The sequence below is a fragment of the Lottia gigantea genome, assembly GCF_000327385.1.
Source record: "Lottia gigantea unplaced genomic scaffold LOTGIsca_23, whole genome shotgun sequence".
NCBI classification, from domain to species: Eukaryota; Metazoa; Mollusca; class Gastropoda; family Lottiidae; genus Lottia; species Lottia gigantea.
Genome location: NW_008708645.1, coordinates 1,510,149 through 1,525,251, shown reverse-complemented (window position 1 = coordinate 1,525,251; position 15,103 = coordinate 1,510,149). Strand labels below are relative to the sequence as shown.

General features: G+C 36.5%; 1 protein-coding gene across 1 annotated transcript in view; it reads right to left on the bottom strand.

Annotated features, from left to right (window-relative positions):
* Window positions 1-7,833: 7,833 nt before the first annotated feature.
* Window positions 7,834-15,103, bottom strand: part of LOTGIDRAFT_160068 (hypothetical protein) — a gene marked incomplete at both ends in the record, with an annotated part of 19,678 nt that continues 12,408 nt past the window's right edge. The window contains 3 exons of the mRNA XM_009054950.1: window positions 7,834-7,883; window positions 8,617-8,743; window positions 9,681-9,848. Coding sequence (XP_009053198.1) covers window positions 7,834-7,883; window positions 8,617-8,743; window positions 9,681-9,848 — 345 coding nt within the window. The remainder of the gene's footprint in view (window positions 7,884-8,616; window positions 8,744-9,680; window positions 9,849-15,103) is intronic.

Here is a 15,103-nt window from a genome sequence, read left to right as displayed (position 1 = left end):
TGAAGTGTGGTTTGGTAATGGTCGATCAGGACCTGCGTAACCTTACAGAGCCATGTCCGATTGAGGGATCTAATATTCGCGTCGACAGCTGATGTTTTCATTGCTGGACGGATAAAACTGTCCAACTCAGAGACTTTGCGTTTGAAGGTAAACGCTGGTTGGCCTTGCTGTTGAAAGGTAAGGATTGCCAAATGATGGAGGCACTGCAAAACTTGGAAGAACACCTTCACAAAGGGTTCTTCCTCCTTATGAGTGGGGACTGGTTGGCGTCGGTGGGCTGGTAGTCGTTTCTGTTGTTGGTCAGGTCGATGGTTACCTCTTGATTGGTAGGCTGTGTTGTAGGTAGGTCGGCGATGGGGTGGGATATAGCTGGATGGGTTGGTTGGTGGTCGGCGATTGGTAGGTGGTAGAGGTCGATGGAAGACAGGGCCGTTGTAGGGTACGTGATATTGGTTTGGTTGACGATTAGTGTTTCTATTTCTGGCTTCTTGCCAGTGGTTGTTGTAGTTGGGGAGCATAATGAAAATAACTTGGGGTTAGAAGGGAATGTACAGCGGATGTAACAGGAGGAAACTGTATATGCTAGCGTGAAAATGTTGGGATCAAATTATGCAAATAAGTCAAACTGGGTTTGGGGATATATAAAGCAAGATGAAAAATGCAAAAGAATATATATTTAGGTGATAAATAACGCTAACAACGATGTGAAAAATTATAACAAGTAAAACAAAAACTTACGCAATTGACACGAACCGGTTTTCGAAATATTATCCTTTTTCAAGTGTCGAGGAATGGTTATTGGTTATTGTATCCGAAACAAAGTGATTTGTCGATGTGGAACTACATTTGCCATGTCTTTGTCCAATCAACTACGAGTAATTAACTCGTTATGATCATTCTGTAGTTGAGTGCAGTTATAGACATGGACCAAATAGTTTGGTGTCATCAGCAAAACGTTTTATTAAAGATTGTACTGCAGTAGGCTCTATAGATGATCAATAAAACTGGAACAAAGACTCCACCACGTGGTACTCAGCGTAAACTGGGTCATTTAGAGGTTTGGAGGGAGTCTGGCAGGGGGTTTCTACTAAAGAAAATGTCTGACAGTAGTCATTATAGATACACAAGGTGTTTGGGATGCGATAACGATGTGATGTTTCTAAAATATTTGTTCGATGACATGGGCGATGACAACATGGTGATGAAAAATTTGGCAGTGTCCAGCAGGCGGAAGCCCAGTTTCGTGTTCAGTCGAGTCATGTAGCCCGAAACACCAATCCCGAAGACCGGGTATTGACGAACATTTTACATAATACTTCATTTGGTTACCTCCTAAGCTAACCTATAGGTCATTAATGGACTGGGATTACTTTGAGGGCGTCTGGCAGGGGTCATTATAGATACACCAGGTAGTGACGAACATTTTACAAAATACTTTATTTGGTTGCCTCATAAGGTAACCTAGGTCATTAAAGGGTTTGGTTACTTTGAGGGCGCCTGGCAGGGGGGTTTCCACCAAAGAAAATGTCTGGCAGTGGTCATTCAAGATAGTCATTTATAGCAAATGACTTTGAGCTGATTTCTTTGGTATTGATTTCCAGTAGTTATCTTAAAAGACGTCCATTTCTTTTTAATGGAATGTCTATGAAGAATAGTGATACATATGAGGGTTGGTTACTTTTTCAGCTACGCCGACCTCTCCTGGATCTCGGTCTATCTTCTGTAGTTTTATGAGGAGACCTTGGTGTAAGAAAGCGAAAACTAAATATATCACATCTACGAGATTTTGATACTGGTCTGAAACCATGCTGTTAAAATGGGTTTACACAGGCAATCTTCCTCTTCCAATCTCTTTCAACTTTTTGGTTGACGGTGTATGATTACAGAAAATTAATAGAGGTCACCTTGTCTAAACATGTTCTGAAACCTCTTTCAACTTCCATGCTGCAACCCCAACCCCTGGAGGTGTGTTGTCCAAAACTTACTGTAGGTTATGTAACAAAAAAAACAATATCTTATGTATTAAAACACAGAATAAATAACTCAATAACAAGTCATCAGGGCGTCGGGATTTCGTCCTTCAGAACAATAACAATCATTCATGATTAGAGACTGCATTGTTTCGAAACTCTCAATCAATACGGACTATTTAAGGCTTTAAGTGACAGTCCCTTTATATTATAACATATTGAAACATTCCGACATCCTGTCGACCTGAATGTTATGAAATAATGAAAATTGTTTTCAGAATCAATGTACGATCCGTTTATATGGAAACAAACTAGGATGATAATGTATGCCGTTGTGCACCTATCAGTTTGTTCTGAAAACACCAAAGTCTTTCATGAAAGTCGTCTTTGTGCCATGCAAGAAATCGTGGACTCGTCGTTTAAATTCACAAAGGGAAGTCAAACTACTATAAATAAATATTGTTGTTATAATGTTTTTATTGTGATGATTAATAAATTATTATTATAAACAATCGGGTTTTGTTTACGTTGTGTTGTGTATGTGTCGAAATGGGAAGGGACATAACTCTAATTGTGACCAGAAGGGCATGTTTCAATTATCCAGAAATTCGTTAAACCGCACGATTTTATCGGCAACATGAATGTGCGGATAAACGAGGTTCCACTGTATACGATTCTTGAAGCCCATACATCACAAGCTGATAGTTTGGGCCACCAAGCGTAAGCAAGCAAAATAGAAACAAAAACTCCCACAAATTGATCAAAAAAGGAATAATTGTTTTATCAATATTCTCAATAAATGCCTAGATTTTTTGTAATATAATGATATTCCGGTCACAATATTACAACCATGTGACAAACCCGTGATAAAACATCACAGTAAAAGAGAGACCGGTGTCATGGTTCCTCCGACAGTACCGACACTCCGACACAATGACGTCTATAAATAGATGTCATTGCTCCGACAAGACATTTGAGACTTGATATTCGCGAATTGAAGAGCACGTTTTTATCACGCAGGCTACAATAAAATGTTTGGGTGTTTTTATTACGTATGAAGAAAAGAAACAATAAATAAATAAATCATTTTTCAACATTTATCGTATGTCTTATGACAGCAAATGTTTAGCTATCCCACTGTGGTGTGTTTCAAAAGTAAATTATTTTTATTTTTAATTTTACTTGTGAGTTGAGATTTTGTCGGTGACTGCATTTTTCGAATTTACTATTGGAATGTGGAATTCATATTTCCGCAGAATTGTATTTTAATAATATAAGTTTTATATATAAGTTTATTTATTTGACCATAAGGCAAGATGTTTGAACCAATCCAACTACCAACTACTACGACCAACAACTACCTAGTTTGTGATATCAGCAGCCGCTGGAAGCGAACGTTAACTTGTCATCTACCTACCTACCTTAGCGAATATCAAGTCTCAAATGTCTTGTCAGAGTGTCAGACTGTATCGGACTCTGTCAGAGGAACCACGACACCGCTTCGGTTTCCAGGTTATTTTGCCTCCTAAGGCCAAAGTACTATTGTGTATAGGCCTACATGGAATCTATACAAGTATTCTACTGTAATCACTCTGTCCGTTCTCATTTGGCTTGTGCTGATTTTACACATTTTACGGGCTACAACTCTTTACAAATTATGAGGATGGTCCCTATCGCTTTTCTTGATGATCGGATAATTTTTTGTCCGCCCGTCAATAAACACCGGCCATGATGCGATACAATGAAGTTTGCTTACAATTCTCTATAAACTAAATGAACCAAATGTGAATGGACAACAAACAATGATTTGTACTTGCAATCAAAGCTGCTGGTGAGCGCATGTCACTTGGCTTCGAAAAGGTATCTTTAATTGTCAAATTCGGCGAGAGGAATTGGCTTAATGTATTAACAGTCCTGGCATCTCCAACTCTCAAAAAATAATCTATTGATTTTTATAGGAACAATGTTAAAGAGGACAAATAATATAATAAATTTGAGAAGAAATGTAACTTGCAAAATGTAAATTTTGGAAACAACTGCTATATACGCCCCACAATTTCAATTCTCCATTGAAAGAAATTTTTTTTTTTGACTTTTTTCTCGAATAGTGACACTTGTACACCTTGATTTCAGCCCTTCAATTGTTTTATAATGAAAATATTTTGTTTTTGTACAAATTATTCATGTCTATTTGAACTATCGATAGTATGTCTCCAATAATCCGCCTTTATCATAGCTTATAGTCAAGGGAGTTTAACTTGAATGGACGAGATTAATTCCTAGGAAACCACCAATTGTAAATAAAATACAAAATACTTTCACCGTTAAAATTAATTTACCATGGATGTTTAATCTTCACTATGTCAAGCTATTTGGAGCTTCGTCTTAAACCTTGACTGCAATAACCACATTTCTTGTACCACGGAATTCAGCGATTTCATTAGATTGTACGCTACCGAATACAATCAATCATAGTCCTCGATAGACTGTAAACTTTATAGTTTATTCTGTACAGACTTTCTGTCGAGGACTCTGATTGGTATTTACAAACTTCCGTGATGCAAGAAATTGCAGTCAAGGTATAAGACGATGTTTGTAATATAAGGCGGATAAAGATAGGTTCTGAGAGGGGGTACCTAGAACAAATTGCAAGATTTTGCTTTTCACGCGGAATGGTTGCCATGGTAAAATTAGCTAAAATCCTATATGACCATTTATGGATTCATAATAAAGTCAGTATCTCCGAAATGACCTTAAGTTATCATTTAATAAAATGCAAAAATGGACACACGTTATTATGTGCTATAAGTTTTAATCGTCAACGCATAAAAATAGGTAAAACAATAATAGGTATGGTGAGAATATTAACTCACATTTATTAAGCTGGGGACCTGAAATAAGATAAAATAATAACTTGTCCAGAGGTTAGTTTGTTATAATATACTAATTGGCTTTAATTTTCACTGAACAAGGATGTCATATAAGTTTCGGTTGACTTTCCTTTTGGGGATTAGGATTATCAAAGGATGGAGTTCATGCATAAGCTAAAACATAGGCTTGCGGCAAGTCTCGCAAGCGAATACGCCCACCAGTAGCTTGATAAAGAGCTAAATGTGAACTGTAAAACAAACTCTATATCGTAGCCTGTAGGCTGAGCACGAGCCAAAAAAGTGAAAAAACACGATATTAGAGTTTTATGCGATATCTCTCAAGAAAATCATCGAATCCTCACCAAATTCAATAGTGCACATCTTCATAATGATATTGACACACATACAAAAGATCAAAAGAATCTATAGAGAATTGTAGTCTGTAGTGTGAGCATGAGGTAAATGTGAACGAACGGACGGACTGACAGGGGCAACCACAATATACGCCCGTACTAACGTGTGGGCGTATAAAAACCACCTGAACAAACGGTTCTTCGTCCTGAATGGGGATCAGTATAGCTGGCGTCGATTGGCTGATATTCGTTTCTCTGGGTAGGTTTGGTTATAGGTAGGTCGGTGATGTGGTGAGATAAACCTGCTGTTTGGTAGGTTGTCGGCAATTCGCAGGTGGTGGCAAATGGACAATAGCGTATAATGAAAATGTATAGAGATCATCACAGAATGAAATCGTATATGTTCGCGTAAAACTGTAGATCAGGGTATGCAAGAGAATCCACTTCGTTTGATTTGATTCTGGAAATGATACGATGTAGATGTAGCTTCGAAGGTGATTGTAACTCGAGGTGATGTTCAGGTAAAAAAACTGGATTAGACTGTGCTGAATACTCTTATGAAGGAGTTCCTTTGTATTTAGTACATGAAGTCGTTAATTTCTCCTTAACCTCAGTTTAACACATGGGAGTTAATGCAGTATTTCTCACCATACATATAAATTTGTTATGTATTATTATGCGTTGACGATTCATACTTATAGCACACATGTATGTGTGTCTGTTTTTGCATTTTATTAAATGATGATTCACAGACTGGTGAAGTTATGATTTTTGAATCCAGAGGGGTCGGTTTTCTAAGGAGGTCATATTCGTTTTAAGCTAATTTGGCGAGGTAACCATGGCAACCGATCCACCTATTTTTGTGTGTAGGTTCATATGACAGCGAGAATCAAAGTCTCGCAATTTGTCCTAGGTATAATGTTATTGTTATGTTACCTGCCTATAGCTTGACGTTGTGAATATGTTTAAGTAGAAAATTAATTTTCATGGCTGGCGCCAGTATGTAATCCTTCTCTTAACTCAATGACCTATTGTCTTGTCACTTTGAAGAATGAACTGAAGTCCCATGTGCTACTACAGTAAAAATACCAGTTGAAAATTTCGAAGGCTGGTGCCGCTAATATGATAAAATGTTACACATTGCAAACTGTGTGTCGTCCTCCACTAGCCCAACTTGGAGCAGAAAAAATGGGCGTCTACACAAGCTATTACGAACTTGGTTGTAATATACACACGAATATACACACATCGCATTCCGCGATATAAGAAAGATGGCGATTGCAGTCAAGTTATACGATGAAGTTCGCAAAAGCCATTACAAATGTGACTGCAATAGACACATATTCCTTGTATCGCGGATGATTGTAAATGCAGTGATTTGGTTTGGCTTGTACGTTAGAGAATACATCTAATCAGTCTTCGATAGAAAGTCCATAAGCCATATTGTTTACAGACTGTCTGTGGAATCCAATCAAATGGCTGCATTTCGCGATTCAAGAAAGGTTGACAATTCAAGCTTGATGATGAAGCTCGTAATAGCTTGACATGTTGAAGTTAAAATCATGGGTAATAATACGTATTTCATTTTTATTAAGAAAATGGCAAGTTAAAGCATACAAACAATTATTTTATTTGATCAATCTCACTAGTAGTATTATTGGTTCAATATAATTTCGTTTTTAAATTGCTTTCACTTACATAATTTAGAAACATTTAAATAAATTGACACATTTTCTACCAATGAATGCAAAGCTGTAAAGTTCATTTGTTTTATCGACCTTTTTACTGCAATGAATGATCAATCATTACACATGATTTGTTCACTAAAAGATCATCTCATCACAATTTCACACTGACTGAGGTTTTAATACTTCACTTATTAAATATAATTGGTTGTTTAACACTAATGAAATATTTAAATTGGAATTGAGTTCAGAATGTTTTTTTAATCAGGGATTGTTCTTATCGATTTAAGATACAGAAATAGAATTTTACAAGAATATTGAGTGGAGACAATTCCATCTGGAAACAGTTCAAGAGTGTGAGTTCTTTTGACAACTCTGTTACAATTTTGATTCTTTTTTATTATCACCCAAAGCGACTTATAACGCTTTGTTATCTAACTATTTTATGAATATGCTATATTTTGTTATGGAATGCTATGCATAACATCAATGTTTAAAAGTCAACATTTTTTACATTTTGTAACATCACGTCGATATAGATTTTCAATCCCTTCTCGGGGGCGAGATGTCTGAGATTACCCGAATATTTAACCTAGTTAGGAGATTCCCCCCCTCTTTGGCTCAAGCTCTGCTACTAACCCTGACTCCATGGATCAATTCCTCTTCACAATGTCAAGCTATTACAAACTTCGTATTGTTGTATCATGGAATGCATCGATTTGATAGTACGTAAGAGAATACAGCCAATAAAAGCCCTTTTTGTTGTGTATTCACAGACTTGCAGCATAATCTAATCAAATCGTTTCATTTACAATCTGCCATGATACAAGAAAGCAGACTATTTATAGGTAAAAGTGCGCAATTTGTAATAGCTTGGCGAGGAAGGGATCAATTATACATATGGATGTACAAATTGTAAAATGTTCAATGTAATAAATACAACAATGTGAAGAAATCAACCAAGTGTTTTACAAACTGGACGTATTGCTCCTGTATAATTTATATCTGAAATAAAAAATATAGTTTATAATCAAAATATAGGAGATTTAAAGTTGTAATTTGGTGAAAAGATTCTAATATCTATATAATTATAATTGATTAATTAATCTAGGTAATTATTAAAAAACCTTAAATATGTATGGTGCATATATACTCAATGTGGCAAAGATTAAAAATATAAATTTTGATCATCCTTAGACGTAGTTTTCTTTTATGAAAACAGAGACATCCCGATATACTGAAATAAAATTAGATCGATGTAAATGAATCTTCTGGGTGTTAAAAAGTTCAACACCTCTTCCACAACATAAACTAAAATAGATATTGGCAAAAACAAAAGTGATTTAGAGCAGTTATCTATTTAAAGGGACAGATGCGCCATTTTTGCCCAATTGTACCTTAGTCTCAGAAACGAGAATTTTCTAGCGAAGCCAATCAGTAATATTGTTCACAGCTCACCGTTGAAATTTGAGCCTTCAAATCCATGGATGTCCAGAATTATTCGTGTTTGAATGAATAACGACTTGTCAATTTAAGATACTGTGAGAAATATTGAGTACAATTCCTAGTTATGGAATTGGTTGGCTCTAATTTCGAAACAACCGGTATATAAATTCTCTTTAATTCAATCTTAAAATGAAGGTGAACTTATCAAGATGATAATTGTAAAGATATGAAATTAAAAAAAATATGACAAATAAAATGGGTTTTAAAATTGACCTCCTAAATTTGCACTTACATGTTCCAATCGAAGGGAGAGTTCTTTTATTTCCTAATTGACATATATTATTACAATCATCACAAACTGCCGAGGCAACCTGATCGTCATATGCATATTCTAAAGTGCCATATTCGAACGTATATGTCTGAAATAAAGAATCGATATTATATCAATATATTATCTTATATCAACCTTTGCCGATTTTCGTTAATTTCCGTGCGTTGAATATTAACTCGCTCATTAAAGGCTGACAGGTAAATTGGCAAGGGCACATAGCTCTGAAGATTTTGATTGTCTAAAATAGCGTAGTGATTAAAAAAATCAAATATATAACTCAATACTCAAATTATAATATTTTATGAATAATTATTGGTTGCTTTATTATAATATATGTAAAATAGAAATTATACAGTAACCATTAAATAAATATAGATTATTTCATTTTCAATATGACATCTCCGTTCAAAATACGAGGGTAACAGCAGCAGCATTCTATTCCTTAGTTGATACGAATGAAGTGACAGTATCTCAGAATTTTTTAGACTTAATGAATGAGATTTTAAGTTGTTGTTTTTGATTTAGCCATTATTCGAAAAAAAACCACTTTTATTGACTCATAATCAGGGTGCCATAGGGTACCATAGGGTGCCACTCCCCATCCATGGCAACTTGACCATTGGTTGAGTTGTTATAGATCAGTGATTCACAACCATTCTCAGCCCTCACACCCCTAGAGCAATTATTTAAACCCTCACAACCATGGAGTAATCATTTAAACCTTTCACACACCCAAAAAACAAAGGGCATTCAAAGCAATATATTTTTAATCATTCATTCACTATAATATTATTATAATAAGCACTCATATGATTATATATTGCAAAATCCCGACTCGCTGTGACAAAAGGGAACCTAAAGTCTGGATCCCAAAAGATATAATTCCTCTCCTACAACAGTTGGCTACACCCCCGACACCCCAGTCCCAATCCCTCATAGGATTGGGAATCGGAGTTCTAGAAAAACAAAGCAGCCTTCGCCATCCCTAGAAATATAACGACAAATTTCCTAGTTTGGTCTCTTACCTGCCTCATAAACTTCAATCCAGTTCCTCTTAAATCGATTTGGAACCTTCCTTTATCCCCGGGAATGTTACATAAGCTGGTACAATTTTTCCCCGCCTTTCCAGGATATGGACCATATAAAACTGGACATGTTCTTATGGCGTGGTCCCTGTTGTTTACATATTCCGCCTGAAATTTCAACAAAATTAATAGTATGAATTGTTATGTACAGAAAGGGTCATATTTGGGTTCTAACTATGGAATTTGATTCATTTCAATTGTGATATAATGCAGTTGATGAATATTTGATATCCGTTTTAAAAACTTAATCCAAAAGAGTTCTTTTGGAAACCAATAAATTAATATTTGAAACCAAGTTATAGGAACCAAATGTAGGTGACTGCGTCGAAAGAAAGTCGCGTTGTTTGGTCACAATAATGAAGTAACATTATTTCAGTCATGCCATTTCATTGCTTATGCTGCGGTAACACTGTTCCCGTCGGCAACGGCAGCCCCGTTTGCCCAAAACGCATTGCACCCGGTGTGATTTTGGCCATTTTTGCCTTTATATCCAACTTGGTAGGTAGCAAACCGTGTCAGATTGTAGTCAACGTACCGTAATGCTCCTGCCTGCAAAGCATCACACATCGGGGCGCATTGTAATTGTAACGTAACGAAACGGCTATTGTTCTTTCTACCCTGCCGTGAGAACCTGACACAACGGAACACAACGGAACACAACGATGAAAGTAACTTCGGATGCCGGTGTGATAGGACGAGAATACTGGCAGGTTGACATGTCTAATTTGGTTTGCGCATGCGTTGATTGGTGAGAGACGATGAAAAATTTCTACCGCTGGTTTCAGATGTCCAGTTTCATAGATATTTCATATTTTCTCAAAATATTTAGTTTAAATAATGAATAAAATAAAACGTTTCTCAATGTCAAACAACCCTTCAACACACGTACTCAGACAAAATAAGATGATCGCGTTTTCGAGACCTTGTTATACTTACCAACTTCAAGGTAATTAATTTTTTGTAAAACGTTTCTCATTGACGAAAAACTTTGATTGAGCGACCTTGAACTAGACCAAGGTTGTGACTCAATCTTACACAGAGATACTGGCGATCGAAAAGTGCCGATTAACTTTTCGCCTCCAAATAATAAAAAGTACGAACCAAAGTTTGCTCTTTTTTTTTGCTAAATAATACCAACAATATATAGGCATAGCTTTATGGAACAACAATCACTGGTTAAAGTTTTATGCAACGTTTCGACGTGTTTTCCCCGTCGTCCTCAGGCACATAATGAGAAGAAGTGATGGGCAAACTATATATACATTAATGCTTATTATTAAGAACACACAAGAGATAAATGGTTTATTGATACATTACATTAAATTTTAACAGGTACAATAAGAGGTACATAATTCTTAAAATAACATACAGGCTGATTAAGTAAAATAATTGAAGTAAAGTAAATGAATTAAAAAAGATTAATTGAAGATTAAATAAACTATTGCTGGTATTGGAGTCTTTTATTAATAGAAATTACATTGTTCATATAACTAACTATGCTTAAAGTTGGAAATTGTTCTTGAATATGAATAATTACAAGTTGATAAGTTTATCATATGCATGCGATAAACGAACACCTTCATCTCTGTTAAGGTCAGGCTGATATCTTCTGATGTGGATAGCTTCATGAAGTCTCCTGGTTTTATCTATGTGCTTATTGATTGTCAGTATGTTGGTGTTGTCAATTTGACTTTATGTCCTGTTTTCCTTCCCATAGCAAGATGTTCAGCCACAGCAGATGTTCCTTCATTGCCGGGCTTGTCTTGATGGTCTTTGAGTCGAACATCAAGGGGTCTCTTTGTTTCCCCTATATAAGAGCTTCCACAGGAGCACTCAACTTGGTAGACACATCCCTTAGGTTTTTGGTTGTTGGAGGGATTCAATTTACCACTGGTTCTGAGCAAATCTTTAAGCGTTGAGTTGCCAGAGAACACTGTTTCAATGCCAACTGACTTTTTCAGGATCTTCTTGATTTGGTATGCCTTTCCGATGAATGGGATAGCTAAGCGGGTTGATGGTCTGTTGGGATTAGGCTGTTGGTTGGTTGGTTTTGCAATTAATACGGATCGAAAAGCTTGATGTACAAAGGCTGGAGGGTAGTTGTTGTGCAAGCAGAATACTTTCTTGATGTGTTGTAATTCTTGTTGAAAGTATTCTGGGTCACAAATCCTTTTTGCTCTTCTGACCAGCGCTGTGATGGCTTCCCTTTTGACATGTTGAGGGGTGTTGGAATGGTAGTTCACATACTGATCTGTATGTGTAGGTTTCCTATACACGCATGTCTTAAACTGACCGCCTAACCGCTTAATTCTCACATCCAGAAAGGGTATAGAGTCATCTTCTTCTGCTTCCATGGTGAAATTGATCCTCTTATGCTGAGCATTAAGATGCTGAAGTAGAGCTGATGGGTCATCTTCAGCTCTAAGCATGACAAAGGTGTCACCAGCAGATTGGTGAGATCGGAGAGGTTTCCATGGTCTTTTCCTCAAAGGCTGTCATATAGATTTCAGTAATCAATGGTGACAAGGGGCTTCCCATAGGTAGACCGTGGATTTGTTCATAGATCTCATCTCCCCATGTGAAGTAGGTAGAGGACATACACATCTGAATGAGATCGACGATGCTGTCTGTAGTAAGTGTAGTATCTAGTGGGGTCTCTAATTTAGATATCTTATCTCTTATGATACTCAACACATCTTTACATGGGACATTGGTGAATAAGTCGACAACATCATATGAGTACATCTTCCCTGTGATCTGCAGTTCTTTCAATTTGGTGACAAATTCTTCTGAGTCTGTAATGAATGAGTTAGCTGTTTTCCCCAAAGGTGCCAAGATTCTGCTAAGATGTTGGGCGATGTTATAGAAGAATTTGATTTTTAGAATTTCTAAGAATACATTTTTGACATTAGTTTGCATGTAGGCCTATGTTCCCAAACTATTATATATATCATGGGCATGGATTAAGTTCTTGTCAAAGTTGTGAAAAACATATAATAAGCTTATATCAAGAACAGGCCCGTAGCAGACTTGATTGTAGGGAAGGCTACATATTCCTTCTTGGGCTTTGGGAAATGACGTTAAAGACTAATTAGTAATATATATGTATTAATTGTTTTATTGCAGTACAACCAATTACAAACCTTGTCTCTTTTTGTGTCAAATTTTAATGACTTGTTAAAGAGATATTAGCCCCGGCTGTTGGAATCTCATCTTCACGGTGTCAAGTTTGAAATTCTCTTGTGATGGTATACTATGTGGAATAGTTATAGGGAACTTAATTTCAACTGGTCCAGAATCACGACATTCACAAGACGCATTCCGATCTGCAGATGCACCATATTTTGGATTATCCTGGAGAATCACAAGACATACCATCTGAGCCTGAAATCTTCACAATGTTAAGCTATTACGAATTTTGTCTCATAATGTCAAGCTATTACGAGCTTCATCTTATAACTTGACTATATTGACTTGAACACCATTCTGGTTACAGGATTTGATCGGATTGTTAAACAGCTAATGAGAGCCCTTGACAGAAAGACTGTAAACAATATGTCTCATGGCTTACAGACTTCTATTGAGAGCTCCAAGTGACTATGTTCGTGTACAATCAATTAAAGTTGATGCAGTAACAAACTATCGTGATAAAATAATAGCGGCTATTGCAGTCAAGGTATCAGATACAGTTCGTATAGCTTGACATTGTGGGGATTATGTTTAACTAACATCAGTGTTGTGTAATATTTCTCTTTCCTCTTTTTCCATTTGCATTCGATACTTTAATGCTGGTATTTTCTTTAAGTTGATTGACTTCTATAGTCAAATTCTTAAGATAGCTAACATCACTAGATACACGATGATGTATTTCTAGATATTGGCCTTGGTGAACTGATTGTGAGGTTATATGGGCCTAATTTGGTTTTTAGCTTTGCAACCAGTAACTTTTTCTCTCAAATTAATTTCAACATTAGTAAACCCATTTGGAACACTACCAGCAGTCTGTTGATAAAATAGGTCTTCAAATGTCACATACATTAATACCTATACATAGTATAACTTTGTGTTTTTGTCTTTTTTCATATTTCGAACTTCATATCTTTCACTATTGTAGGTTTCACCCTGTCCGACTGGCAAAGTTCATACTCAATGGGAAATATTGCCTCCAATAGAATTCCAGAAGCACTTGCAATGACTACTAAATCAAACCCAATACTACCAACTTTGAATTTAGATATACACCAATACAAGAAGTTCATTTCACAAGAATTAAGTTCTAACATTTCAAAAAAATTGTCAGTGGAATGTCCAAATTAATACTATTAAAACTGGTAGGATGATAAATTGTCTCAGATCTTTAAAACACAGACTTAGCAGGAAATCTCTTCTTACAAAATACATTTCTTTAATTCCCCCACTCTTCGATTACTGTGACATAATTTGGGATGGGTGCACTGCCGAACTAACAAACAAATTTGAAAATCTACAATTTGACGCACTTCGCACAATCTGTGGGGCAGTGAGGGGTATTAGCCACCAACTACGAAGAAACAGGGTTTATATGACTGAAGAGAAAACGGTGGCATAAATTAGAATTGATTTATAAAATTTTGGACAACACGACTCCGCACTATCTATCCGGATCTCCTCGAATACCGACAGTCTTCATATAATCTGAGGAACCGACCTTTTCTTTATCCCCTCATCTACGTCTCTGTAACCTTTTGCCGGATCCTCAAAAATTTATTCCGTCCACATTCGCATTTAAATTCTCTCTTATATCTTATATCGAAAGATAAACAGCTCCAAATTGCTATTACATCGGCCCACGCAAAAAAAAAAAATATATTGCATAGCCGCCTTCGTCTCTCTTGATCAAAACGGCCATAAGTACCTCATATCTCCGACAATCCCGAATGCATTTGTGGTCATCACTACCTTCTAAAATGCCCCTTACATTTAGATGCACACGGCCGATCTACTCTTCAGCTTCAGCTACACTTTATTAACTTAAAATACTTACTATTTGGAACTGACAGCCAGGAGGAATCATTAGAAATACATTTGTATTTGACAAAGTGCAATCTTTTCTCACTCTCAAGCAGGCCTCACACTACACGATTTTCCCTACGATCGTGTACGTTACCGACATGCCAAGACATCGTAGAGCAAAGATTTTGAATCGTAACGCAGGTTATCGTGCTACCCACCCCCTCACACTACACGACCACTTAATCAATGTCGCAAGCCAATTTGCATCATTAACGTTGACAAAATTGAATTCCTCGGACGATGAATTTAGAATTTTTGCTTGTGGGGGGGGGGGGGGGGAAGGGGGCTGGGGGGGGGGGGGGGGGGAAAAA